This window comes from Pogona vitticeps, chromosome 7, assembly GCF_051106095.1.
Source record: "Pogona vitticeps strain Pit_001003342236 chromosome 7, PviZW2.1, whole genome shotgun sequence".
In the NCBI taxonomy this organism is placed as follows: domain Eukaryota; kingdom Metazoa; phylum Chordata; class Lepidosauria; order Squamata; family Agamidae; genus Pogona; species Pogona vitticeps.
Window position 1 is genome coordinate 11820093 of NC_135789.1, and position 27411 is coordinate 11847503.

At 49.3% G+C, this 27411-nt stretch overlaps 1 protein-coding gene across 4 annotated transcripts in view; it reads right to left on the minus strand.

The window, feature by feature from the left end:
• The window catches only part of KAZN (kazrin, periplakin interacting protein), a 174523-nt gene that overhangs the window by 23526 nt on the left and 123586 nt on the right, over positions 1 to 27411 (minus strand). For all 4 annotated transcript variants that reach the window (XM_072977801.2, XM_078378982.1, XM_078378981.1 and 1 more), the window contains exon 2: positions 25683 to 25874. In XM_072977801.2, coding sequence (XP_072833902.2) covers positions 25683 to 25874 — 192 coding nt within the window. The remainder of the gene's footprint in view (positions 1 to 25682; positions 25875 to 27411) is intronic.

The window sequence follows — 27411 nt, forward strand, 5'->3', positions numbered from 1 at the left end:
CCCTTGCGCTGGTCCTGCAACATCTGGACAAACACCTGGAGCGTATTCAGCACGCCCTGAGACATCGAAGTTACAGGGGTTGATACGGCTGTCAAGGATCTGTTAGCCTTTCTCACCTTCAGGGGTAAAGCTATAAAACCGTACACACAAGCACACCGAGACCCAGAGGAACCAGGCAACAACCTGAAAAGGTCCCACTGAAGGAGCCCCTCAATCCAAGAATCTGATTCACACGCTGTCCCATGGCTAGGACAGAAGAAGCTGTGAGAGTGAAATGAATGAATGAATGAATGAATGAATGAATGAAGGAAGGAAGGAAGGAAGGAAGGAAGGAAGGAAGGAAGGAAGGAAGGAAGGAAGGAAGGAAGGAAGGAAGGAAGGACAGAACCCTAGAATAATAATAGAATAACTGAGCTGGAATATATCTGTGAAGACTCTCAGTCATCCAGGTGAGATTACAGTATCTGGATATTGAGTCATGGCTACTGAAGAAGCTCCTTGGATGAGGAGCGAAATGTTTTAACCTAATAAGAAAGAAATCCAGTTGCCATGACTCAACTTCCAGATAATTGAGTGGGAAGGGGCCTTGAAGGCCATCGAGTCCAACCCCCTGAGCTCAAGGCAGGAACCCAAATCAAAGCAGATCAGACAGAGGGTTATCCAATTTTTCTCTTGAAGGCCTCCGGTGCTGGAGGGCTCACCACCTCCCCCTGAGGTCATGGGTTCCATTTTCGTACTGCTCTAACAGGACATCTTCCCCTGAGATTCAGCCGAAATCTGGCTTCCTGTAACATGAGCCTGTGATTACATGTCCTGCACTCTGGGATGATTAAGAATAGATCCTTTCAAGCATTTGAAAAGTGCTCTTGGATTTCCCCTCAGGCTTCTTTTCTCAAGGCCAAACTTGCCCAGCCCTTTCATACACACAATTGCTTCTACTCCTCAAGCTTTAAATACCTGAAAAAATTTACAAGATGCTGAGTTAAGTGGCTATGGCAGGGGAGGGCAACATGCAAGGCATGAGTGATCCACAGCACTTTTGCACCCCCCTCCCCCGACCACTTCCTTGGAAGCTTTCAGGAGCACTGATTCTCTCTTAAAACAAGGCACAGGAAGGAAGGAAGGAAGGAAGGAAGGAAGGAAGGAAGGAAGGAAGGAAGGAAGGAAGGAAGGACAGGCTACTTCCACTTTCATTTTTGAGGACTTTCCACCTGCAGCGAAACTTAAGGGCAAAAATGGTCCTTAGTCCCCAAAACTGGCCAAGTCCTAACTCAAGGGAAAGGGCTCCAAGCTCTGCCCCACAAGCAAGGTGCTCTGGTCCTCTCAACCCCACACGTCCAACCTCTGGCACCTTTTTCTACCATGCACTGTGCTAAAACAACTCCTGCTTTTGCAACCAGGAAATTCAAATTCCACCGGCAGCATCCAGAGTGCAGATTAAACCAGATCGTGCGTACTGTATTTATTTCTTCGCTTTATTCTCCTCGCATCATGCCAGCTTTTGGCGTGCATTTCTTCCTCCTTTTTTTTCTTTCTTTCCTTCTCTGAGAGCAGAAATGTCGACCTGCCAGCAGTGTTTGCTTGCAATAACAGCTGAGAAGAATATCATCTGGTATCCATGACAACAGGCAATCTGGCCTAACTTTCCCAGGCATCCGTTATCCTCCTCCTTGCACACTTTGATTGAGGGCAAACCCAGACACACACGCGCATCTCTCCAGCCTTTGTGGCTTCGTAGCAGAAGCTTCTGTCGAAGACAATCCCCCCCCCGCTGTGATGATCTGGCCCGTAGCTTCAGCCAAGGATTGTTAAATGCATGGAACCGGCTTCCCTTCCACATCCAGAACCATTTAATTAGGTCCCTTGTCAATTTCCATAAAGCCAATTACCCTGTGCGTGGACACAAGTTTTATTCAGCTGTCCATTCATTTCATGGAGTGAAGCAGAACTCTTCCCTTATCTAACGAGGAAGCGAGGAACTCTCTGGCTCCATGTCCTTCACTCTCCCCAAATCCCAAGGATGTTCTTGACCTACCCTTCGTTGACAGGCGATTCCTGAACCCTCCTTTCGCTTCAGCAGCTCAGAAGAGTTGACTCTGGTCAAGTATTTGGAGGAATGCTGGGAACCAGACAGCACCAGGGAATGCCCAGCGTGGTAGTGGCAAGAAGCCACTGATCAAGGATGGAGCCTTTGCTTTCCATGGCGAAGGTTTCTGGGAAAGGCTCCTCCCACCTGAACCTCTGGAGAGAGCCTCCAAAAGAGAAGGACCACATCTGGGTGGCAGCCCAGAAGATTGGAGTGCAGGAAACCCCAGGTTGACACTGTGGCTTCTCCAGGTGGTGCTTTCGAGAAGCTTTGTCAGATGACACTAATGATCTAAGAGGCTTATCGTGGCTTCCCTTTGAACTGGACGGGGCCATGGCTGAGCATCTGCACACCAGCTGGCCATGCAGAAGGTTCCAGTTTCAACCCCCAACTTCTCCAGGCCAGGGATCCCTGGCTCAACAACGCTACGGGAGAGATGGATCTTGAAATCATCCTAGATCACAAGCTAAATAAGAGCCAACAGTGTGATGTGGCTGCAAAAAGGGCCAATGCGATTTTAGGCTGCATTAAGAGAAACATACGGTAGTCTCCACATCCCACAAGGTACTAGTCCCCCTCTATTCGGCACCAGTTGGGCCTCATCTCGAGCGCTGTGTCCAATTCTGGACACCACACTTCAAGAAGGAAGCTGACAAATTGGAACAAGTTTAGAGGAGGGGAGGAAAGAGGATCAGGGGGCTGGAAACCAAGCCCTCGGAGGAGGAAAGACTGAAAGAACTGGGCATGTTTTAGCCTTGAGAAAAGGAAACTGGTGGGAGACAGGATAGCGCTTTCAAAGACTTGAAAGGCTGTCATCCAGAGGTGGGGCGGGATCTGTTCTCAGTCATCCCAGAGTACAGGACAGGTAATAATAGGCTCAAGTTACAGGAAGCCAGATTTCGGTTGAATATCAGAAGAAGAAAAAACATCCTAACTGTTAGAGCAGTATGACAATGGAATGTATGACTTCAGGAGGTGGTGAAGTGCTCCAACGCTGGAGACCCCTTGATTCAATGAGGGGCTTCCCTCCAAAGTCCTGGAAAGTCACAACTGATACAGGCAAAGGTCTGCCTTCTATATCAACAGCTTCCCATACTGTCCATAATCCCTCCATTCTTTAAGAATAAGAGAATTAACTAGTCCCTGAAAAACAGAAAGTGTCATGGAGATACGACAGGAATCAGGCAAAGAGCAGCTCCCCAGAGGCTACTAGACTACAACCCCCATCATTCCTGCCCATTGGCTATGTTGGGTTGCGACCCAATAATATCTGGAAAAATGCACTTTGCCCATTGCTGGGAAGGCGACCAGCGATCACGCCAGCCTCGGCTGCAACTAGCAAGTGATGGATGACTATTTATTTTATTGATTAATTTACATACCAACCCATTCGTGCTGAGGCACTATTCCAGGTGGTTTACAAGCAATTCAAGCCAAAACTCAACAATGGTAGACACTAAGATATAATGCAAAGAACTACAGCGTAGCATAAACATAAAAACCTAATGGTACCAAACAAATTTTCACAATAAGCGGAAGAGGAGGGAAGACACTCAGCTGAAAAACCTCTCTAAAAAGTAGTGTTTTCTGCTGGGGGCAGGTGTAGTTCCCCTGGGAGCTGATTCCAAAATCTTGGAGCCACCACAGAGAAGGCCCTACCTCCGATAGTTGACTTTCAGGTCTCTCGTAGGGTGGCTACCTGGAGGAGCTTGGTCTGAGAAGGCAGATGACATTGGGGAAAGATATTCTGACAAGTAATGTGGTCACAAACCATAAAAAGGGCTTTATGCATGTCAAAACCTTGAACCTGGGCCAGGACACAATGGGTAACCAGTGGAGGCTGGCCAAAGACTGGAGCGATGTGATCAAAGTTGCTTGTACCCACCACCAGTCTGGCCGTCGCATTCTGGACCCCCTGTAGTCTCCAGGGGGCAGCCCCACATGAAAAGCATTGAAGTAGTCAATCCAGGAGATGACCAATGCTTGCACCACTGTCCTGAGTGAGCCCTTGTCCAGGAAGGAGCAGAGTTGAGCGATCAGCCTGAGCTGGTTGAAGGCCGATCTGGACACGTCTGCAATCTGGGAGTTCCAAGAACAAGCTGGGTCCAGAAGAATGCTCAACTTCTGAACTTGGTTACTAAAGGGAAGCGCAACACCATCAAGTCTAGGCATATAACCCACCCACCCCGAACACACAACCTTTCAGCCCACCTCCGGGAGCACAAATCTCAGTCTTGTCCAGCTTCGTTTAGAGCCTGTTCATCCTTGGCCCATTCCAGAACTGAAGCCAGGCCGTGCGCAAGCATCTGGACGGCATCCACTGCAGAGGTGATAACAGCGAGGTGGCGTTGCGTGTCATCAACCAACTCTTCCGCCTTACTCCGGATCTCCTGATGATCTCCCCCAATGGCGTAACAACATGTTAAACAGCATCGGCGATATGGACGACTCCGGGGGCACCCCACAATGGAGGGTCCCGGGGGCTGACCACTCGTTCTCTGGACGAAGGAGTGGCGCCAGCACAAGGCTGGGCCCCTGATCCTAATCTCAAGAGAACCCGTCCAGAAGGATACTGTGGTTGACGGTACCAAAAGCCGCTGAGAGACATCAAGGTAGACTGGCAGAAGGGACGCAAACCCGTCCGCCTGCCTCCTTTCAAAGGTTATCGTGCAGCGTGGCCGGAGGTTGTCTCAGTACCCCGCTGCGCCCCGAATCTGGACTGGAATGGGTCAAGGCCACCTGGCTCTTCCAGATCGGCCTGTAACTGTTTAGCAATGACCCGCTTGATCCCCTTGCCCAAGACAGGAATGCTGGCCATGCATTTAATGGCTGAGGGTGAGTTATTTCCCACGTCCACAACCTATGCACTTCAGTGCAGTGCTAAAGTACCCGGGATATATGTGTGTGTGTGTGATTGAGAGAGAGAGAAGGAGCACCTATTTTCAAACCACCGGCACGGTCTCAAGTGCTAGCCGGTCCCCAGAGCCAGAGGGAACATCGCTAGGGTTGCTATGGAAACCTCTGCCAAGGGAGCCACGTGCTCAAGAAAAGCAGTTCTCTTTTTTATCTTGGCCTCTCGGAGGATGTAAAGTGACCTACGAATATCATAAAGATGCAGGAAGGAAGCGGGGATGTCATGGGATGTAAGCAGGCCCTCGCCTCCTTCCCCCCCCCCCGCCGCCCGCTTCCTCAGAAGAAGAGAAAGCATCCATATTTAATCTTTCTAGCGAATTCCACGGACGCCAAAGAGTCTTTAGCTGGATGGCTCTCGGCGGTGGGGGCCCAAGAAGGGGGATGCAGGATACGTCCTTGAGGCTTCAGAGCAACAAACAGATGCGATGGAGTTGAAGCAGTATGGGATATGTAGTCAGAGAAATGTAAGATGGAGTCAGGTTCTGTGTGAAGACGATTGGAGAGACATTGGAATGTGTTTTTCTAAGTGCTATGAGAGTGTTTTTCTTGACAACGGCAGAGCTGGAAGGGGCACCCTGTGGGTCACAGAGTCCAGCCCAGTGGGGGGATAGAAATCCCAACCTCTGGCTTCGCAGCCAGGTAGGTGCCACTGAGCTATCCAGCAGTGCAACGCAGAATTTTGAAGCCCTGCAATGTCCCTTAGTATCTCGGCTGAAAGGGATACAGTACAAAGATCAGTAATTTGTCCAAATGTCTCCAGTATCCTGTCCTTCTGAAAAGAAACAAACATGCAAAACACACACACACACACACACACACAGAGAGAGAGAGAGAGAGAGAGAGAGAGAGAGAGAGAGAGAGAGAGAGAGAGAGAGAGAGAGAGAGTCTGGTTGGCCAGTTGTTAAGACAGATGCAAACAAGCCAGCTTGTGCTCCAAATTCTCAAACATATTGTACAAAGCGGCATTAAACAAACCACGGCTTGGTTTTCTCACTTCTGTGTTCTTTCTGTCCTTCCCCTTCTGTCAACGTCAAGCCCAGGACAAGCCATGGTTGTGGACTAAGCCCAAGCCTTGGCTTAAACAAGCCAGCATCCATATGCTTGTAGCAAAGCATGCTCCAGATTGCGGTTTGTTGCCTGTAGCCTTTGCTGCCAGCCCAGGTACTCTTGCTTGCTCCTCCTCAACTCAGCTGGAGCATCAGCTCATCCACATGATGCGAGAACCCGGACAACGCATGACAGAGAGGGGCTGCTAATCCAGTCCCAAAATCATCATCATCTAAGACTCTCCCACATTGACAAGATAAAGGCTGCGTGGTGAATCTCAGGCAGGATAGATATCTGTGCGCTTATGGTGGGGACTTATATTGTCTATGCGTAGAAGGCCACCTGTTTGCTTGCATCTTTTCAATTAGGGCCCCCCTGTATCTGCCGGGGATCAGCTCCAAGCCATCCCAGCGGATGCTGAAAAATGTGGACTATAGTGAACACTATTGTAATAGTGAACGCTATACACCGCATGGTTTCTGGATCCCTCTAGTGGCCAGTTCTGGGAACTTCATCCTTAGAAACATATTCTGGGGATTTTAATTTTAATATTTTCAGGCCGTGGACAAGTGAATCAGCGGATACTGATTCCGCTGATAAGGGGGTCCTATTGTAATTCTATAGACCACTTTGGGGAAAATCTAAAAACACTCCATCACCAGATGAACTTTATTTCATTATTTGCATCCTCCTCCATTATAATTTAGGAAAGGATGTGGGCTACAAGGATTTGAAATCAAGTCTCTTCTTTTTTGCTGCTCATTTTTTGTAACATGTAGTTAAGAGGCAGCAAATCAAAAGTGTGCACATATATGTATGTGTGTGTTTTTTTCTTCATTGGTTCAATAAAGGTCTTGCCCCAGGCTGTGTGCCAGGAAACCAGCAGACCTATGTCCAGTCCAGACAAGGCTTTTCCTGCAGCCTGAAAGGGGGAGGTCTGTGCCGGAGCTGCTCAGGGCCCCCACCCCACCCTCAGGCTGACCAACAGACATTTCAGCAGGAGGTTCCCCCCAGAAGGGAAGCCATCATGCAGTTTGTTTTTTCGTTTTGGGCAACAAGATGTTGGCCAAGTATAATTTGATGTTGAAGAGGGCCAACATTTGAACTCGCCTCTGAGAAGCAAGACCTCTGTCTCGAATTTTTACGACTCTCATTTACTATTTTTCTGCATTGTTCACAAAATATCTCTGCGTGGCCTGAAGAAGTGGACCCATGAAATCTTGCTGTTTGTTCAAATTTTTAGGGTGTCTAATAAAGGTGTTGCCTGCTCCTGCATTTCTGCAATTTTAAGGTCCACCCAACCTTTTCCTAGTCCCCCCCCCAGATGACAAATATAAATCTGCAAAAAAACAAAAAAAAAACCCACTTCTGGGAGTATCCAGGGATAATTCAATATGATCACTTTTATAGAGCAGAACTCTGAGAAGCTTCTGCTGGTTTTTTCTTGGTGGGGGTTGTTAAAAAATTCAACCATTTAGACTTGAAAGGTCCAAAAAAGCTTGCTGTTTTCGGAACAGATCTTTGATTAAAGGAGATAATTCTCTTTGAAGCAAGATGAGGCAAAAAAGGCTAAGTGCCATGATCAAGGGGCGGCTGGCTGGCTTTCCTGACAGGGTTCTAAAAAAGAAAAAAGGAACACCACCGCCCATTACGAGAGGGCCTGACGTGGGGACGTGAAATTCACTGACAGCGGAATCGTCCTTCTCAGCACACAAGCAACAAGACTTGCACGAGGAGGCTGTTGCAGAAGTTTGGTCCGGCTTTAACCGCTGGGCCTCCACCTGGCCACATCCTGGAAGCGGTGATTTGGTGGTGGGGGGACGTGGGTTGCGCTTCTCCACTAAGCAATGTGTGTTCATCTCTCTGAACCGGTGACTCAGATGTCACAGGGGGGTGGGCAGGAAACGGCTCCATATTTTAGTCTGAACTTTTAGAAGAGCTGTCACGGATGCTGAATAGAGAAGGGCACAATGAACTGCTGGTTCATCTGTCAGTCCAATAGGTCTTCCAAGGTTCTGAGCCCCACCTCCTCCAGCAGGCGCCCACTCAGAGACAGTGGCCCGGCTTCCCTGCCCCGCCTCCTCTGTGCACCGCCTCTGAGTGGGGCGCCTGCTGGAGGAGGCAGGGCTCAGAACCGTGGAACACCCGTCAGACTGACGGTGACTTTCAGATATTCTTGGGTAGGGTTCTCTTTGAGTCTAGCTAGCAGCAGCACTGCTGGCAAGGGGTTATGGGAGCTGGAGTCCAAATATCACTTAGTGGGCTGTGCTTTGCCTGCCTCTACTGCATTGTGAGTGGCAGCAGTTCTCCAGGCGTCCAGGTGGGGATCGCTTCCAGCCCGGAAGGGAGATACTTATTGTTCCATGTTCAATGTGTGTTCTAGCAATCGGTTACAGGCAGGTGTTACTACAATAGGAAGATGAGCCTTAAGGGGCTCTGGCTCCAAGGAGCCCATAATTGAATGCCGATGATGGAGCTGAGGCAAGCTGAAGGAGGGGAACGGAAGAAGGGTCACGGGGGCAGAGTCGGGTCCCTTCTATGGTCCCTCTCTAGTCCTCAGAGCAAACATGTCTTCCGGGCGGAAATGTTCAGATTCCAAAGCAACATGTTCCCAGCTGCTCGCTCGCCAAGAAGAGCGAAAGAGAGAGAGAAACCGCCACCCTAATCATGAGCTCCCATCATGTCCGCTTTCAAAATGCAGGCATTTATCTCTGTGTGTCCAATTGCAGTGAAAACCTTCCTTAGTGATTCTGGGAGGAAATGGCAACTGGCAATTGGTCAGCAGCCACCGGCCTCCTGCAGCGCTTAAATCAGAAGCCCCGGCAACTCATCCCTGATTAAATATCTACCATTATCAAGAGCAAATAGTGCCGGGAGCCTTTCCCTCCTCCTCGTTATGAAATGCCAGCCTCACCGCCGCTCGGAGAGTTCTTTGGTGGTATAAAAAAGGACAGCGTAACGGTGAGGGATACGTGATGGAAAGAGCATCATTTGGATGGATTAAAATAGCAAGCAACATGTCAAGGGTCCAAATCACGGTCCTTTGTAAGCGTCGGCCACCTCGCGGCCTGTAAGATGCTCCCACTATTCCGGATGTCCAAACAGAAAACGGATTGCGGGAGAAGAAATGCAGAAATACATTCACTGGGGTTCCTTTCTCCATTGCTTCCTTAGTTTTGGGTGAAATCATTCACAGGAGACTCTGTGATGGTCCATTTTGCTGTCTTGAGGAGCCGAGAGGGGCACGCTTTGGTGACAACAGCCCGGGGTCCCTTGCAACGCTCAGACGATGCAAGATTATGCTCCTGCTTCACCAGGGACCCTATGCTTTTGATCACCAGTTATGCGTAGGGTCAGTAAACCTCAAAAACGAGTGCGAAACTGGAGAACTCGAGTTCACTGTGAATCTTTGTTGCTAGAGGCTCTGGATGTAGCTGCAACCCCGGCTCTTTTACTATTACAGCCATTCTATCAGTCGAGGAGCTTAGCAAGAATTGAAGCATTGTGTCATCCTGCACACATGTGAATCTGGAAATGTTACTTGCTGGTTTAGGGATTCTGGAGGTCTAGATCTAAGAAGCAGGATTCCCAGGTTCTGATCTATATATGAACATTTTTGTGGAGTTCTCAGAGACCCTTGGTCTTCAAAGAGACCTATGACATTTGGCAGCTGAATAGGCAATCATGTTTCACCTTCGGTAGCACTAGGTGGCAATTTCACCTAAGCATCTCGCAGCATTTGCCTGTGTTTGATAGCTGGCATGGAATCCTGTTTAGTATTCCATTCTTCAAAACACACACACACATGAACACACGCAAAACCCCTCCGGTTTATGAATGTGGGATATTGTGCTTCTGTACCCACAATTCAAAAAAGCCAGGAAATGGGCTGAGGTGGCTGCAGAATATTGTGCCCGCATTGCCAACAGGAAAAAAACAACGATGCCAAGCTTGACATAAAGTGAAGTCTGAACGTTGACCACATGAATGGCAGCCATCTACTCTAGAGGGTCTCTATGGAATCCCTTCTCCTGCTCAAAGCCCTCCGCAAAATTACCCCATGCCAGGGAATAACCCCGGCGGCTGGCTCCTTTTTTCATCAGTTACCTCCTTCTCAACCAAACACAAAAGAACGGTCGGGGCTGTTTTTCAGCAAGTGCTGAAATGTCCCAGATTTTGGCTCAGAGCAAGGGCAAGACGGCCTGCTGCATCTGTGCCACGTTTGGGACTGATCCGACCTTGGGTTTCAATATTATAAGCTGAGAGGTTGGAGCTGGGACTAGGACATCATCGGGATCAGAGAACAAACCAGAAAACCACAACCAGACAGTAAGCGCTGGGCCAGGCGAGAATCTCGAGACACTCATGCACGGAATACAACCGGGGACGAGGACCTGAGTCGCAAGACTCGAAGTCACGCCAGGGACTCAACTGGGGTTGTTGTTTTTCCCAAGGCCTCGGACTGAACTCGTGACTCGGAAACCCCACCACCAACTCTTCTGGGGGGAAAAAAGCTTGCTTTTAATGGGGACTCAGGACTTGCCCAATATCCCTCCGAGAGACCTTCTGTCATCACGCGCTCTGGACCCGTCTCCCCGAGATGCTGCAATGGCATCCTTCACCTCCTGAGGTGACCCTTGGCAATTTCCTGACTCAGAGGGAGGGGAGGTGCCCCCTCGGAGAATGACACAGCCAGCCAGTGGCTGGGAGGGTAGGCCCCAGCGAGCCAGGCTGCAAAGGCAAACGGAGAGGAGGGGAGACTGCGCAACCGGGGGGGGGGAGGGAGCAGAAAAGGGCCTCCCGCAAACAGGAGCCGCGATTTCACTGTCCCAACTCGTTCTGTATCAGAATCAGGCTCCAACGAGGCAACCGATTTACTTTCCGGGCATTTTTAAGCTACCTACCATGGAAATCAGGCCAGCCGCAAGAAAGCTGAAAATAATAACACGTCCCCATAAAAGTGATAGATGGCAAGTCTCCACAATTTAAATACCTGATTTAATTAGCTAATTTAACTCCAAGCCAAATATTATTGATTTTGAGCAGGGAAGGATGGCGGGGGGAGCGGGGGGCGGGGGAGAGAAAGCAGGGAAAGTGCTTTGAAATGAAAAGGAGAATTCTGGGAGGCTCTTTGGGGGAGCGTGCCGCTATTTTTGCCGCGTTGCTTTTCAACCCTGTAGCAAATGCCTCTGATTTTAACACACCAGGGGTGGTGATGTTTTTCCTTGATCGTAAATATGCTGAGCATTCCATATAAAGCCCTTAAATCATTCCTTTTCATGTAAATAACCGCTTTCCTAGGAGTCTAAGATTCTCTCTAGCCTCCCATCGCATCCATCTTACTTAGAAGCTCCTTGGCTGAAGAACAGTCTTGTCAATAACGCGGATGATGAATACATCTGGTTGGTGTCAGTTTGGCAGGTTTTCAATCTCATCTTCCAATTTAAAAAAAAAGAGAAGCCTGCCTTTTTTTTCTTAAGAAATTTCACCCGTTTGCCACATTTTATAGACATTGGGTATACATCTTTGTATGCAACTTGGGTCACTTTTGCTGATGATTTTTCAGCGCTTAGCAACGTTGCTTCTTTGGGGTACAATTCCCAGAGTCACCCAGCCAGCATATAAAATTTTACTGGGTAAAAAAATAATAATGATGTTTTAAGAAAAGTTTTAAAAATAACCTAAGGTGTGCTGCGGAAGATGAAGAGTCGAGCAACTCAAAGGATAAGCAAGTTCTTCTTCTCATTCTCTGGGAAGGGCTAAATGGGTTGGGTCACTTAAGATCTGTGAAATTTGGCCCATCCCAAATCCATTCTATGCTCTAGGGCCATGGTTCCCAAACTGTTTATTTATTAGCTTTATTTCTACTCTGCATTTCTTTCAATGCAGAGTAGGCAAATGAAAGATAGAGGTTTGGGGCATCTTTGCGCTCCCCAGTTTGGCCCCGGAGACTGAGAAATATTTATTTACAGTACTTAGATGTTTGTTTCTCCGCCGATTTTCTCATTAAAAGGACCCAAGGCGGCTTACACCATTAAAAGACAATACGGAAAGCTGAAAATAGTAAGTATGCAAATACTAAAAAAGAGCAAGCAAATATGACTCTGAGAAATGGATGTTAAAAAGAGCTTTCTCTGCAGCGCAGGGAGAGCTTCCTGGCGGAAAACTTCCACTCTTTGGCTTCTCTCCGCACGGCCAATCCCAGGGTCGTACGGAAGGGAGCCTTGGCCTTCAACGTGGTGCCAACGTGTGGCAGCGATGCAGTGCAGATGCCCTTAAGGATGGGCTATGGACTGCTGGGTGCTGTTGACATCCAGGACTGTGAAGCAACAGCACCGCGAGAGTCCTCATTCTGCTCTCCTGAATGGTGCTGGTGGAAATAAGGAGGCGGTTGAGGGGGCAGCTAGCAGTGGCAAAGGGATTGGTTGCCATGTAGACTCCTGGCAAAATAACATGCTCTGAACCTCTGGAGACCCTTTGCAGGAGAAAGTGTACCTTGCTTGTGCCTCGTTTCAGAGCAGTAAATTATACATATCCCTGTGCCTGCATTTTGAAAATGCAAATACTGTACAGTGGTGCCTCGCAAGACGATTTTAATTCGTTCTGCGAAAATCACTGTCTTACGAAAAAATTATCTTGTGATGAAATTTATTTGTCTTGCGAGGCATTGGTCTCGGGGGGGGGGTCTTGCGAAGCATGGTCATAGAGAAAAACGTCTTATGAAGCACCATAGCGATCACAAAAACCAATCGTCTAGCGGGGTTTTCGTCCCGTGAGGCAATCGTCTTGCGAGGCACCACTGTAGTTAAAGGTATGAAAATTGGAGAATTGGCACAAAAATCATCACCTTAGAACAGCAGAGCTGGAAGGGGCCTTATGGATCATGGAGCCCAGCCCCTGCCAGAAAGGCTCCGTAGGGGAATCGAACTCCCCACTTCTAGCTCTGCAGCCAGAGATGCCTCAACCCCTATGCTATCCGATAGTTCTTCCCTCCCGTCGTGTTCTACTGCACCTCCCGTCATCCTTGCTGGTTGGGGATGAATTCAGCAGCAGTATGATGCACTGCGTGCATTGGAGCTCCCCTTTTCGTTTCACATGTACCCACGGGAAAATTGGCGACACCCAAACAACCACAGCGTCCTCTCACCGTGAGCGCAGAGGCTGAACGCTGGCTAGGACTGGAGCCGGACCAAGCCACTGGAAACGGGCAGCGGGCAAGGTGATCATGTTTTAGAGAAAACCCAAAGTTTGCAAAACATAAAGTCTTTAAAAGCAGCTGAACCAGTTACAGGAAAAAGGAAGTTGAGGATCAGCTGGGTGGGTGGGTGTGGTCAGCCATAAAGGGCTGTGCCCTTGGCCGGGGGGGGGGGGGGGGAGGAATGGCCAGACAGCCTGGACCTGGAATCGGATCACTTCTGTTCAGGAGAGGAGAGTCTATAGCAGTTGCAGGCACAGCCTGAGGAAGACGAATTGTCATGGAAAGCTAGTGCTCTGTTGTTTGCCTGCTTGTTTGCCTTTATTTCCTTTTTTTAAAGTGGTGTAATAAAGGGATCACCTGCTCCTGCATTTGTTTTGGAGACCCAGATGACCCTTTTCTGCGCATCCCACAGGCCACGTGGCATCCCAAGGCCCCTTTTGAGTCCCTCAAGATGCCTCGGACGCAGAAGCGGTCAGGGTGGGGCACAGCTTTTGTTTTGAAAAAAAGTCAATCAGAGTAAATATGAACCACTCTCTCTACAAGCGTTTGGATCATGAAGGAGGCTGGGGGGGGGCTGTGTTTGGGGGCCCCTCCTCTAGAAACAGCACCCCGAAGAAACAATATGCACCACTCTGGTATGTTGTTCATTGCTTGCATTTCTCCTGCTGGAAACACACAAACACACACACACACAAACACACACAAAGGCACCCTCCACACACCCTAGGCATGTCTACAAGTGCCTTGCCTGCCTGCAACCATTGTGTTTTTGTGCAGAAATACTTCCATCCCATAGAGAGCCGTTTGGAGCAAATTTCTCATGCAAATGAACTAAGGGATGGGGGGGGGAGAAGGAGGGATCCAGCTTGTTAGCAAGTAGTTAAGGTGGCCGAATGATGGAAGGCCGTGAGCCCCAAACAAATTCTTAATGCGCCTTTAAATTATCCACTTTGCGCGGGGCTGTTAAGCGGCCTGTCACAAATCCTGCTCCAATGATACCTGCTTAGCAATTCAGATCCTGCATCATCATCGCAGGCACGCGCGCTCTCACCGGCGGGCGGGTTGTTCTTCTTTCTCCACCGCCTGAGGGGTTGCTGCCGCCCAGCTGATCCTCCGCCTTCGGGCTGAGGGGAAACCGGGAGGAGAAAAGGCAAAGAAAAACAATCCTTGGCGACGACAACTCGAACAGGAGGATGGGAGAAAGGGGAGGAAGACGGAAGAGACGCAGACCATCAGCCACAGAGAGCCCAGCCTGTCCTCACCGCAAAAAGGGACAAGCCGGGACTGTTCGTCTACCCAGCGGACCTGTGGGGGGGGGTGGGTGTCAGAGTTTTCACACGGCACGGCTGTGCCAGCCGACCACAAGCGCCAGCCTTGTGAGGCGCACCCGGGCACCGTCTAAGTCTCAGAGCAGCTGCGAAGGGGACACAGAGACCCAGTGTGGCAGCTCGGGTCACCTCCGGCCAAAGCAAAATCCCAGGTCCGGAGTGTCACTCAGGGCCAGAGGATGTGCTTTGCCTGCAAGGGGTCTCCCCCCCCCCTCGATCAAATCCCCCCCCCAGTCTCTCCCATCAGAGGAGATGTGTCGGGGGTGAGGAAGCGGCTCCTTCCGCCTGAGACATTGAAGAGAGTGGCCCAAAGGGGAGGAAACAATAATCTTAGAACGGCAGAGCTGGAAGGGACCCTGCAGGATCATCCAATCCAGCCCCGCTCAAGGACGCCCAGTGGGAAGAATCGAACTCCCAACCTGTGGCTCTGCAGCCAGAGGCCTAAACCCCTGAGCTACCCAGCAGGAACAGCCCCACTACGAGGCCCAGTGTGGCAGCTGCCTCAGGCAGCACGTGACTGGAGGGGGCACCAACCCTCTGGCCATGTTTTCCTAAACCCTTTGGCATCCCCCACCATTGGAAGACACTGCTGTGTATCTCACACTGCCTGTCTGGACCCACTGGAGGAGCATGAAAGGCGATGTTGGGGTAAGATCTAATTTTTTCCACTCCATCAGCTTCTGTCTGTGGAATGGAGGCGGACATTTCTTCTAATTTCTGCCTCACTGTGAAGGGAGACCATTGGCATGCAAAAGGACCGGGTTGAATCTGTGTTTTCAGGTAAGCCTGGGAAAGGTGTCTTTCTTATTTCTTGGACTACAAACCCCATAATTTTCCATTCTAGGAGTTCTACCCGACAAACGCCTCCCTGTGGCTCGCCTGGGAGAAAGGCCTGAGCTGAAATGCTCTGAGGCCGAGCTCGGCCTAGCTTCCTGTTCCTGCCCCAGTGCTGGCTGGGAGATTTCTTTCCAACAGGCAGCCTTGTGACGCTCGGCCTAGGCTCAGCCTCCAAGACATACCCAAGAAAGAAAGAAACACTGAACCTCATGGCCTGAATCCATCTGGTTGTCTGACGCAGCATTTTAATTTTCTGGGAATTGCAACTGAGTGCCAAATTAGTGCCAGAGCTAAGTCGTCAGTAAGATGGCACCCGCCTCCAGTAACGAGGCTACATCATGGACAGTTTCCTTTTCGGGTTCACCCAATTACGCGTTGTGAAATCAGCTGCGTGATCTGGAGCAACTTAATCCCTTCTAAACGAATTGGGCTTAAAAACCTGATCCAACATTTTGCAAACCCTTTGTGCAGACGATTCCGCTGGGATTAAAACCAAAGGGCCGTCGTTCTTACAATCCCCCCCACCTCTGCTGCCCCAGAGCCCAAGCCTCAACATCCCTTGACCAGTTCATACCCCATTTATGAAGAATCTCCTTTCACCGTCATGGACAGACTAAGATTTCAAATGCAGGTAACAACCTTGGGCCATTTCTCTGACCTTGACCGGTTGACTGGAGCACATCGCTAAGGTCATTAATTGGTACATGAGCTGTTCGTCAAAGCAGTAGGTGGAGCTACAAAGATGGTACCTCGCCAATTGAAGCCCCCCCCAAAAAAAATGGCAAGTGGAGAAAGAGAGAGTACCCCTCACACCAGGCCACCACAGAAGAAGAGGGACATCCTCAACGGGGCCCTTGAGAGGGCTTTCTCTTGCCCACATTCTCCATTCTTTGTCTCAGCCACCGCCCTCCCCGTTCTTCTTTGACCCAATCCAACAGGCCAACACAGAATCAGAGAATGGTGGTAGGGTTGGAAGGGACCTCGGAGGTCTTCTAGTCCAACCCCCCTGGGGTCCAAGGCAGGAGACCTCCTCCCATCCCGGACAGAGGGCTGTCCCATCTTGAAAACCGTGGGGCACCCACAAAAATCAGGAGACACGGCGAAGTCTTTTTTGCCTCCTAACACTCCACCGCAAAACTTGTGTCTGCCCAGTTCAGACAGCTACTCCCAGTAAGCGATGGGTCCATGGTGAGAACCCAAGGCTCACTGCGTAACGCCCCCCTCAAGCCCCTCTTCAGCCTCCTTTATCACCACCTACTCTTCCTGCACTGGAAGGATGGTAAAAAATGGTGAACTCCCTGAGATCACCCGGAGAGGAGGTGAGGGATTCAGTGGCACCAGCGTTCTTCTGATGGGTCCCACCTTCCACGTTGAGATCCTCCAAAATCACACCCAGGAGGAGCGCAGAGGGAAAGCGAGGTCAGTCCACCCGCCCCAGGCTCATTGGGCTACCCATTCCAGAACCTCCTCAAGAGGAGCCAATCAGGACACAGCCACGCAGATGGTCCAACCATCTGCCTTCGGCCGAGTCAAACCTTCGGTCCATCTACCCTACTATCGTTCGCACTGACTGCCAGGCGTGGTTTTCTAGGATCTCAGAGGCAGGTTTCCACCTCAGCTTTATCAAGAGATTCCCTGGTACGGTATTACTCTTTGCCAAATTTGGAAGGGGTGGGGAGGAGAGTCAGCTGAAGACTCCCTGCACGTCTGGCATCTCTAACTCATGCAGGGGCCATTCTACCACTCTCAAAAGTCCCAAACCGCACGAGCTACAAAACAATTTGATCCATCGCAAAGTTTGTATTTCATGAATAACAACGAACCGGCATGAACTGCTCTTTTTCCAGGTTTGTGCCCATCTCTAGTTACATGCTGTCAAGTCAGAACAGCCTTATAGTGCCCCTAATAAGTTTTTCGAGGTGCGTGAGATATTTTAGAAGTGGCTGGACCAGTCCCAGAGAAGCCCAGTGAGTTTCCACAGTGGAGTAGAGATTTGAACTCAGGCCTCCTAAATTGTGGTCTGTCACTCTGCCCATGACAGCATACTGTTCTAATTTCAAATATGTTTTTTAATTTGTTGCATTTTTGTGTGGTTGTTAGAGATCAAAGCAATCTCCCAGAGATTACAGGAAAAAAATCCACCCTTTTAAAAGTTCCTCTGTAATCTTCAAACCCAGCAATTTGCAAACTATCTGTAATTCTTCGCTTGAAATATGTTATTCGCCAGTTCCATTTATCATTCAAGTGCAGTTTGCCTAGAATCTTTTTGAAACGCACAAACACATACACACGGAAGTTCTATTGCTTCGTTATGCAGGTGGAAGGCAGAAGGTCTAACCTTCTCTTGCTTCTTCCCAGCAATTAAGAAGTCGCTGCTGTGAGTTTCAAGGGCACATCCCTACGCCTGCCGGCTTGGCCCACGCTCAAGAATCTCGGCAGGGATTTGTTAATTATTGCCTAGAAGTGAGGGCCTGTTACGCCTTTTGCCTTCCACCTACATAACAAAGCAAACAGGTTTCAGCCAGAAACAGCTTCCAAGTATTCAGGGCAATATAGCTGCGTTCGCCTGTTGCGGCCAAAACAACACAGTCTGGTGACACCCTAAAATGGTCAAAGCTGACTTGCCACCGGGCTTCCTGAACCGCAGTCCCGTTCCAACCCATGCGCAGAACATCGCCTCGTTTATGGCGCACACGTTTGGTTGGGAGGCTGTCGAAACGCAGGAAATGCAAATACCGATCATTACCTGAAATGCGGTCATGAACAAATGGTAGCTCAGATAGTCTAGCCCAGTGGTTCTCAGACTGGGGTCCACAGAGGTGGTTCTTGGACTACAACTCCCAGAAGCCTTCGCCACCCACTACGCTGGCCGGGATTTCTGGGAACTGCAGTCCAAGAACACATCTGGGGGGGCCCAGTTTGAGAACCACTGGTCCAGCATACAGGAACTGATTAAAACACGTGAAGCACACCATACAAGTCATTGCTCTCTAACTTCCTTCCTGAGGATCTGTGGGGTCTCGGACAGGCAGGGCAATCCCAGCCAGTGGCGGGCAACCGCCGGTGTTCAAGTGGCCGTGTCTGTCCAACCCCCAGGTTCATGCAAAAGAGGGCCCAGCTGCAAACATTTGGAATGACTATTTTTTCTAAAGAGATGCGCTTCTGGTTTTGAAATCATTTGTGACCTGAAGGGAAGCCGGAGCATCCGTCAGTTTCTGGGAAGAAAAGAAAAGAAAGAAAAAAAGAGAAAGGAAGGAAGGAAGGAAGGAAAGAAGAAAAGAAAGAAACAAGGAAGGATAGGAGGAAATACTTGGCGCCAGTAAGTCTCCTTTGGAAAATCAAAGTAATATTATAACAAAATCTCCCTCTATTTGCCCAACGTGCTCCCTCTCTCTCCCTCTCCCTCTCCTTCTCCCTCTCATTTTCTGGGGAATCCTGCCTACTCATGAGGAGCCCAAAGTCAGACAGCCTCAGCCTCAACGTTTTTGCCTCCAGATATGGTTCAGGCTCGATTGGCTCTCGGACCCCCTTGTTTGTCTTTCTGGCAGTCCAGGGTATTCTCAAAGCCTTCCTCCAGCACCATGTATTAAACGAATCATCCCCCCCCCCAGTCAGCTTTCTTCGCTAGCCAGCTTTCACACCCACACTTGGCAATCAAAATCCAAGAGTACGGATGATCCTGGCCTCGGCCTCCCAAGTTTCTGGTTTTACCTCCTGGGGTGCAGAGTCCTCTCTCTCCCCCAGGGATGAAAGGGTGCCCCCGGCTATCACCGGGATCTCCTGTCCCTGGTTGAGAGGCGTTGCACCCCTGGCGGCCGGTGGCCCCTCACCAGCATAGTGAGAGGTGGATGAGAAACGCTGGCAGAAAAGGACCCGTGGAGTGGGGAGGGATGTCTGCCCCCCCCATCTCTCTCTCTCTCTCTCTCTCTCGCTCGCTCGCTGCCTTCATCACCATTTCAGTGAGGAGGAGGAGAGGGTCCTGGTCACAGGGGAGCCCTACGCACGAGCACGAAACCCAAGCCAACATGTGCACAGGCGCCCATTGCCTCCAGACCCAGCGCGGAGACCGCGAGAGACGGGAGGACCCCGCAGGATGGGGGGAAACCGTTAAACAGATAACGGCCGGCCCAATTCCCCGCCTTTCCTCCTCTCCTGCAGAGTATTCTCTCCCCTAGCGAAAGAAAGAAGAAGGGCAGGAGTCTGCCATATTGTTTCCATCAGATCAAAAGTGCCATCAAAAGCCTCTCCAGAAACATGTGGTGATGGATCTTAGAAGCAGCCCGATTAATCCCTATTTTAGCATTCCGGCTTTTACCAAAGTAATCTCCACTTCAGCTCATCTTTGCAGTTTTAAGGGGATTCAGGAAAAGTGGTTTCTCAGCGTTTTTGTGAGTTTGGAGGCTTTCAATATAAAAAAGGAAGCATTCATCAAAGGGGGGGGGGAACGGGAAGTCTCCCATTTCCACATGAGAAGTACTGTGTTTCCCCGAAAATAAGACAGGGTCTTCTATTAATTTTTGCTCCAAAAAACGCACTAGGGCTTATTTTCAGGGGATGTTTTATTTTACAGTCATGTCATCTTCTGGTTGCTGCACAAGGATAGAGGGCGGTGGTTTCACTCAAGTGGGGCTTATTTACGGGGTACGGCTTCTATGACGAGCATCCTGAAAAACGCACGCCCACGCCGCGAGCACCGAAGAACGAAGGCGATCGCCCAAGAAACCATAGTCAACCCACCCAGTGCCTTTCTCTCCCAGAAATCATCGAAATAAAGGAGAAGCGTGCATAGTTTTTAAAATGATGCTATTTTGGGGCAACTCCCCCTCTCCCCCCCAAAAAAAAACCCCATTATGGCAAGAACCTTCATCATCCCTTCTTTATCTGCCGGCTTCTCTTCTGCCTGCGAGGCTCGGAGCAATTCACAGTATGTCAAATAAGAGCATAACAATTCAAAAACAATTCCCAAGATCGTAATGTCATCAACGCCACCAGGAAATATTCCACTCGGAGAAGAATATGGCCATTCCTATTCGCTGTCCCGACATCCTGGCTCCAGAACAAAGAGAACGGGGAATTCTAGTGGACATCAAGGCTGTTTTCTTGTTCTAAACCAAGGGCGGGGGAATAGTAGCCCTCACTGCTTTCCACTGAAATCCCACCCCATAGTGCTAAAGGGCTCTTGGGGGGGATGGACAACATCATGATGCAAACAACAACACTGCCCCCCCACACACACAGCGAGCTGGACACTCAATTCACCAACCTCAGAAGGATGGAAGGCTGAGTCAACCTTGAGCTGGCTACCTGAACCCAATGGGATCGAATTCAGGTGGTGAGCAGAGTCCAGTTTTTAACCACTGTGCCATAGGACTCTTGAATATCGTCTCCCTGCCTAGACTATTTTTGCAGCCCTTCATCTTTCCACGAAACAAGTTTTCCCTTAAATGGCAGAGCCCGTGACGTTGCCCACCACTGGCTCCTCGAGATATCAAAGCCACTCTGGGGAATTTCCAGTGAAGACTCCGTGCCACTTCTTTGCGAGTGGCTCCCCTTTAGTCCCCCCTACCGGGCATCCTTTCTTCCTTGCTCCCATGTCCTGAAATAACCCGTTAGAGACAATGCAAAGCATGCATCAGCAGCAGCAGGACTTCCCACTCTCGCTGCTACTGCGAACAGTGGAAGCAGCTGCAGGAGAAGGAAGACAAGATAAAATGTCAACTACATTTCAGGGGAGGTTAGAGGGAAAGTTAATACTGAACCCCAGTGCCATACTCCAGATCTTCCACAGTTGCTATTGTTGCTGTGCACTGGGGTGGTATGTGGCCTATCATCTGATTTTGCACTCCTGGAGATCCTAGATCCTGCCCGCCCCCCAAATTAAATCTGAAAAGAGAGGGTGGGGGAAGAGAAAAAAAATCACAGGAGTATTCCTGAGAATTTTAGGAAACTCAAGGTATATTTTCATCCAATTTCTGATTTCAGCTGGTGGGGGCCACAGTGCATCCTGGAGAAGTGGAACTGATTTCTGGTTCCTGAGAACTTGGCTTTTGTGAAGAAACTGAGGAACTAGGGAATATGAAATATGGAATTCAGTTGTGGAACCCTTTGATGCTTTTGTTGTGCGTGCCTGGGAAGCTGACTGAACAAACAGAGGTCAGTGTGTAAAAGGACAATTCACACCTTCAACTTAACTCCTGTTATGGAACACTTCAAAGAAAAATCTGAGAGGAACTGATGCTTCTGTGCTTATCTTTGATCAGAGGGCATATTAAAGCAGCCACCAAAGGAATCTAATTCCTTAACTGTAACCCTTGACTTGACTGGAGTCCGTCTCCTTCCTTACCTGAGAGGGTTATGAAGATTTTGGCAGCGGGATGTGGGGCAAGTCAGGAAGATGCCCTTTGTCCTGACAGAACATGAAAGGGGATTAAGATGATGTTGGTAACAGGTGTGCAATGACCCATGTACTTATATCAGAAAAACTAGTGAATTAACCTAGCATTTATCTGAGGAGAAAGTGCTTTGGTCACTTGCTGTCCCACGATGCCTAGAAGGGGATTTGTGTGCCTTTAAAGAAGAAAATGGGTCCATTTTCCATCCTGCACTCTGTGCATGTTCCAAAGTTATATTTCTGTGAAGGCCTGAGGATAGATTAGCTTTTACTATTTTCTGGTGTGTTCCTCTTGAATGCTTTAAGTCTGTCTCTACAGTTGTGGCTGCATTTTGAACACACACAAACACACACACACACACATACCCTTTTGATAACCATTTGGAACTTTTGCTTTTTTACTTTTCTTTCTTTCTCTTTAACAAACTACAAAAATCCTTTCAAGCAGCCATCTGGATTTTTGACTGGAGGGGTCATAGCCTCAGAACCACTCCTTTCCTGGATGAGCTTACTGGATTCTTTTGGGGCTTCTGTAGAAGTGGCGGGAGCTCCCTCACAAGGTTGGCGTGCTGGCTCTGAGTGCCTAACCCTGGGGATCCCATTTTTTTTTGTTTTAGACAACTGGGAGGGCAACTAGGTCTGGGGAACCACACAGTTCCAGGTAAACTTCTACCGCCTTTCGCCACCTCCGACTCCCCGGAAAGGCCGTGCGAGGGGCTGAGTGGGGACGGAGAAGGAACCCAACTGGGAAGCTGTGACGGCCATTCAAGCACACACTCTAAGACTGCCGCCTGCATGCATCCCCTCGAACTACACCTTTGAGGGCTGGCTCCTGAGTATCGGAGGAAGGCAGCTGCCCTCTCTCCTGGCCTGCTTGCTCAAGACATGCTTTCCCTAAAGCCTTTCGCCGGGCATCTTTGTAGCAACCTCTGGAAAGGTACCAAGCCAAGAGAAACCCGAGTGGGGTGGAGGAAAGAATCCGAGCCTATATTTAACACTCGCTCACTGCCAGCCCGCACCGCAGTGAGCTGCTTCCCTCTGCAGGTAATTTGGATGGATGGGAACAGCCCGGGCTGTCAGTTTAGTGCAGCTACAAAATGCTACATCCCTGCCGAATGTCGAGTTGCTTGGGAGACAAAAACCTGTCCTTCTTTGAACTGGAATGATCGAATCAGCAGAACGATGCATCAGGCGGTAAAAGGTGCCCTGATGGATAAGATCAAGAGCCCTCCTGATCTAAGCATCCATTTCCAGCTGGGGGGCTCCCAATAAAGGGCGCCTCCACCAGCTGTAACTTTCCTTCCTCGCTGAGCTGTTACTCACCATGAACCGTGCTGAAATACGACTGCCAACAGGCGTTTCATTCTCCATGAACTCGCTTAATGCAGAGTCTAGAAAAGTTACTTTTACAGACCACAGCTCCCAGAGTCTTTCAGCCAGCAATAACTTTTCTTAGGAGCCTTGTGGTGCAGTGATTGAACTGCCGTGCTGCAGCCCAAACTCTGCCCATGACCTGGGGTTCAATCCCAGGCAGCTGGCTCAAGGTTCACTCAGCCTCCCATCCTTCTGAGGTCGGTAAATTGAGCACCTGTATCATGGGACCAGGGTTCAATCCCAGGCAGCTGGCTCAAGGTTCACTCAGCCTTCCATCCATCTGAGGTCGATAAATTGAACACCTGTATCACGGGACCTGGGTTCAATCCCAGGCAGCTGGCTCAAGGTTCACTCAGCCTCCCATCCTTCTGAGGTCGATAAATTGAGCACCTGTATCACGGGACCTGGGTTCCATACCAGGCAGCTGGCTCAAGGTTCACTCAGCCTCCCATCCTTCTGAGGTTGGTAAATTGAGCACCTGTATCACGGGACCAGGGTTCAGTCCCAGGCAGCTGGTTCAAGGTTCACTCAGCCTCCCATCCTTCTGAGGTTGATAAACTGAGCACCTGTATCACGGGACCTGGGTTCAATCCCAGGCAGCTGGCTCAACGTTCACTCAGCCTCCCATCCTTCTGAGGTTGATAAATTGAGCACCTGTATCACGGGACCTGGGTTCAATCCCAGGCAGCTGGCTCAAGGTTCACTCAGCCTCCCATCCTTCTGAGGTCGATAAATTGAGCACCTGTATCACGGGACCTGGAGACCATGTGTACCTTGCATCATTAAATTGTAAACTGCCCAGAGAGTGCTTTAAGTGCTCTAACCCCACTGCCAGCACTGCCTTTTAATAATGTTATTTACTGACTGCAGGTGCTCATCTGGGTTTCATTTACGACACCAAGACAAAAATCGCAGAAGCATCCTTCCGACTGAGCAGTTGCTGGAGCAAGGAGGTCAATGACAACGGTGAGGAAACCAGAGAAGGCAGGAAGCCAGGATAACGAGGAGCTCAGGAAAAACATCACCCCCGTGCTTTGCACAACTTTTCAAAACAAAAACACCACATGAGTCATTTCGTCACAGCTGTGGTTTGGTTTACGATGTAAGAACAACCTGGATGAACTCTTGACAGGGCGAAGGTTCATACCAGAGGTTATGGAAAGGCCCACTTCTTCTTCTTTTTCTCTCCTTGTATCTTTTAGAAATGATTTTATTACACAAAATCATGCAAACATAAAAGCATCTAATCACACATAGCAAAAAATAAAATAAAATAAAATCATGCTCCCCTCCATTTAAAAAAATGGTTGGGAGTTACCACCATTCCTTATGAAGCCCCCTTCCAACATTGCACGGACTCCTATGAAAGTGGATGTCCTTTCCTCTTTATTATCGCTGCACAGAGAGTGCAACAACAGATATTGCGCAACAGCCCAATTCAGCATCTCATAACGCAATTTGAAAACTGGGGTGTGTGTGTGTAAACAAAATTTGTAACTGGACCTCCGATTCAGCACCAGATCTGACCGAGAAGGAGCAGACTATCTGGTTCTTTTTAATGGCCAGTTCTGGTAAATACACCTTGGAAATACATATAAATAGGTATTTCTGCGGTTTTCTATTTAGTATTTTTTCAGCCAGTGGATAAGTAAATCGGCAGATACCGATCTGGTGAACAGAGAGGGTCCCACTCTATGTACTGTACTCTCTGTTCTATAAATATAGATAGGAGACTATTTATAAATCTTTTTCTAGAGACTACAAACTACAAAATTGTGGTGCTGGAGGAGGCTCTTGAGAATCCCCTGGACTGCAAGGAGAACAAACCTATCAGTTCTAAAGGAAATCAACCCTGAATGCTCACTTGAAGGACAGATCCTGAAGCTGAGGCTCCAGTACTTTGGCCATCTCATGAGAAGAAAAGAGTCCTTGGAAAAAACCTTGATGTTAGGAAGGTGTGATGGCAAGAGGAGAAGGGGACGACCGAGGATGAGATGGCTGGACAGTGTCTGCGAAGCAACCAACATGAACCTGACACAACTCCGGGAGGCAGTGGAAGACAGGAGGGCCTGGCGTGCTCTGGTCCATGGGGTCACGAAGAGTCGGGCACGACTAAACGACTAAACACACACAAACTTCTCAGTTCAAGCTGCTAAACATTCTAAACCGGAAACACACACACACACACACAAACATACACACACACCAGAACGTGCACTTCTCCTGATCAACCCGTTTTGTGTCCTTACCATCCAATTTCTCCAGAAATCCAAGCCTCAGCAAGCCGCCTAGCCACTTACCCCCACGTTGACCTTCCCGTGACACCGCTCAAGATCATAAGAGTGGCCCAAAGCCCCTTCAGAACAAAACACCTGGCTTAGGAGAACCAGATGCTTCCTTCCACCAAGGGAGGAAGCCCCTCTGCTAAAAAAAAAACACGTGGTAAAGGATGGAAGTCTCCTGTGACCTTCAGACTAGCCAGGGAAGGACGCGCTTCTCCTCTCTTACCTTGGAGGGCTTCTTTGGCTCTCGCCAGTTCCTGCTCTTTCTGGGCCAACTGGACCTTGAGTTCAATGGCCGAGAGGATTTCGGTGGACTTGCCCCCGTGGGTCTCCTCCAGGTCTTTTGTCAGCATGTCCTTCATCTGTCGGAGCAAGTGGACCTCCTCCTGGAGCTGAGACACTTCTTCTCGGAGGAGCACTATAGGAGGAAACACAAGGAAGGAAGGAAGGACAAGAGTCAACGGCCGGCCGGCTTTTCAGCAACACATCCCCTCACGCCGAGTTTTGAGTCTGGAGGGACTTGTTTTAGGAAGGGTCACCAACATCAATCTGAAAATCTTGAACTGGAAAAGGAAGAGCCAAAACAGTGGTCCCAATGCGTGAGGGGAAAAAAGCATTTAAAATACTAGGAACGCATAGTACTCTATACATAGCAAACCTGGGAAGGCTTGCCATTGCTTGTAATTGACTTAATGACACACAATCATTATTATGATGCTCCTATTGTGTTTCAGAACAGCTCTGTTATTCTGTTTTGTTTGTGGAGAGGACTGGTTGGGTTCCTTTCTCTCTCATGCGGTCTCCCCTTTGCCTATCTTTAATGATTTATTATTATTTATTAATTATATTTTCATACAGCACCATCTCATGGCCTTGCCACGAATCTGGGCAGGGTCTCCAGCAGTAAACGCAACGTACAAAGAAAAACCGAATCCCACCCGAGCCAGAAAGACAAAATAAGAGCTATCTAAATAACAAAACAACCGATCTCAAAATCAAGATGGCGGCAACGGACAAGAGAAAGGATACAGGGAATAACCGTCAAAATAAACCTCAACGACCAACAGCGATAAAGGGAGGATCTCCTGAATGGAAAGAGGTTTTTATGAGGCGGGAAGGGGCCTAGCACATCTCTGCAGGGAGAGAGTCCCAGAAAGAGGGGGCCCACCACAGAAAAGACCTGGCACGTAGTCACAGACTTCCTTCCTGGTGGCCACCTGCAGCCTCAGTGTTGATCTGAGGAAGAGGCAGGCCTGAGAGGTAGCCAGATCCCAAACCATTTCGGGCTTGGTAGCCCAGCATTACAACCTCCATTTTGACACAAAAACAAACCGGCAACCCATGTGGGCGAGCCTAGATTCTTTGAATGGTGTTCCTTCCTGCCCGCTCTTCTAGCTTTTTTATGGTTACTTGCTCTTTACTCACGTACACATCCTTACTTTACTGACATGACATCTGCAATGCCCTTGATGCTTTACGAAGCACATAAGGAAAGAAAGGTTTCCCACCGTAACCCTTCCTGGACACTCTTTCTCTAATCTCACAGATGCAGTCCTTGAACATCACAGAAACTTCAAAGAGGGACTCCAAAGGGAGATGATTGAGCAGAAGTACACCAGGAGGTTCAGCTCACCCTTTCTAGGCTTCAACCAAAATCATGGCTACCTGCATCATCGTTCCCAACCTTGGGCCCCCAGACGTTCTTGGACTACAACTCCCAGAAGCCACAGAATTATAAACCAATCTAACCATCACCACCCACTCAGACCCTAATCAGCATCTTCCTATTGTCTGCTAAAGATCTTGTTTTGAATTGTTGTGAGGGGGGATCTTAGTAGCTACCTACAGCCTTATACGTCTCCCAGATGCAGGGCAACTCTGCGGATCTGATGGGGTGTGCTTGGACCGATGAGAGCATATGAAAAATAGGAAGCCACTCATCTTAGGGGCGCGAC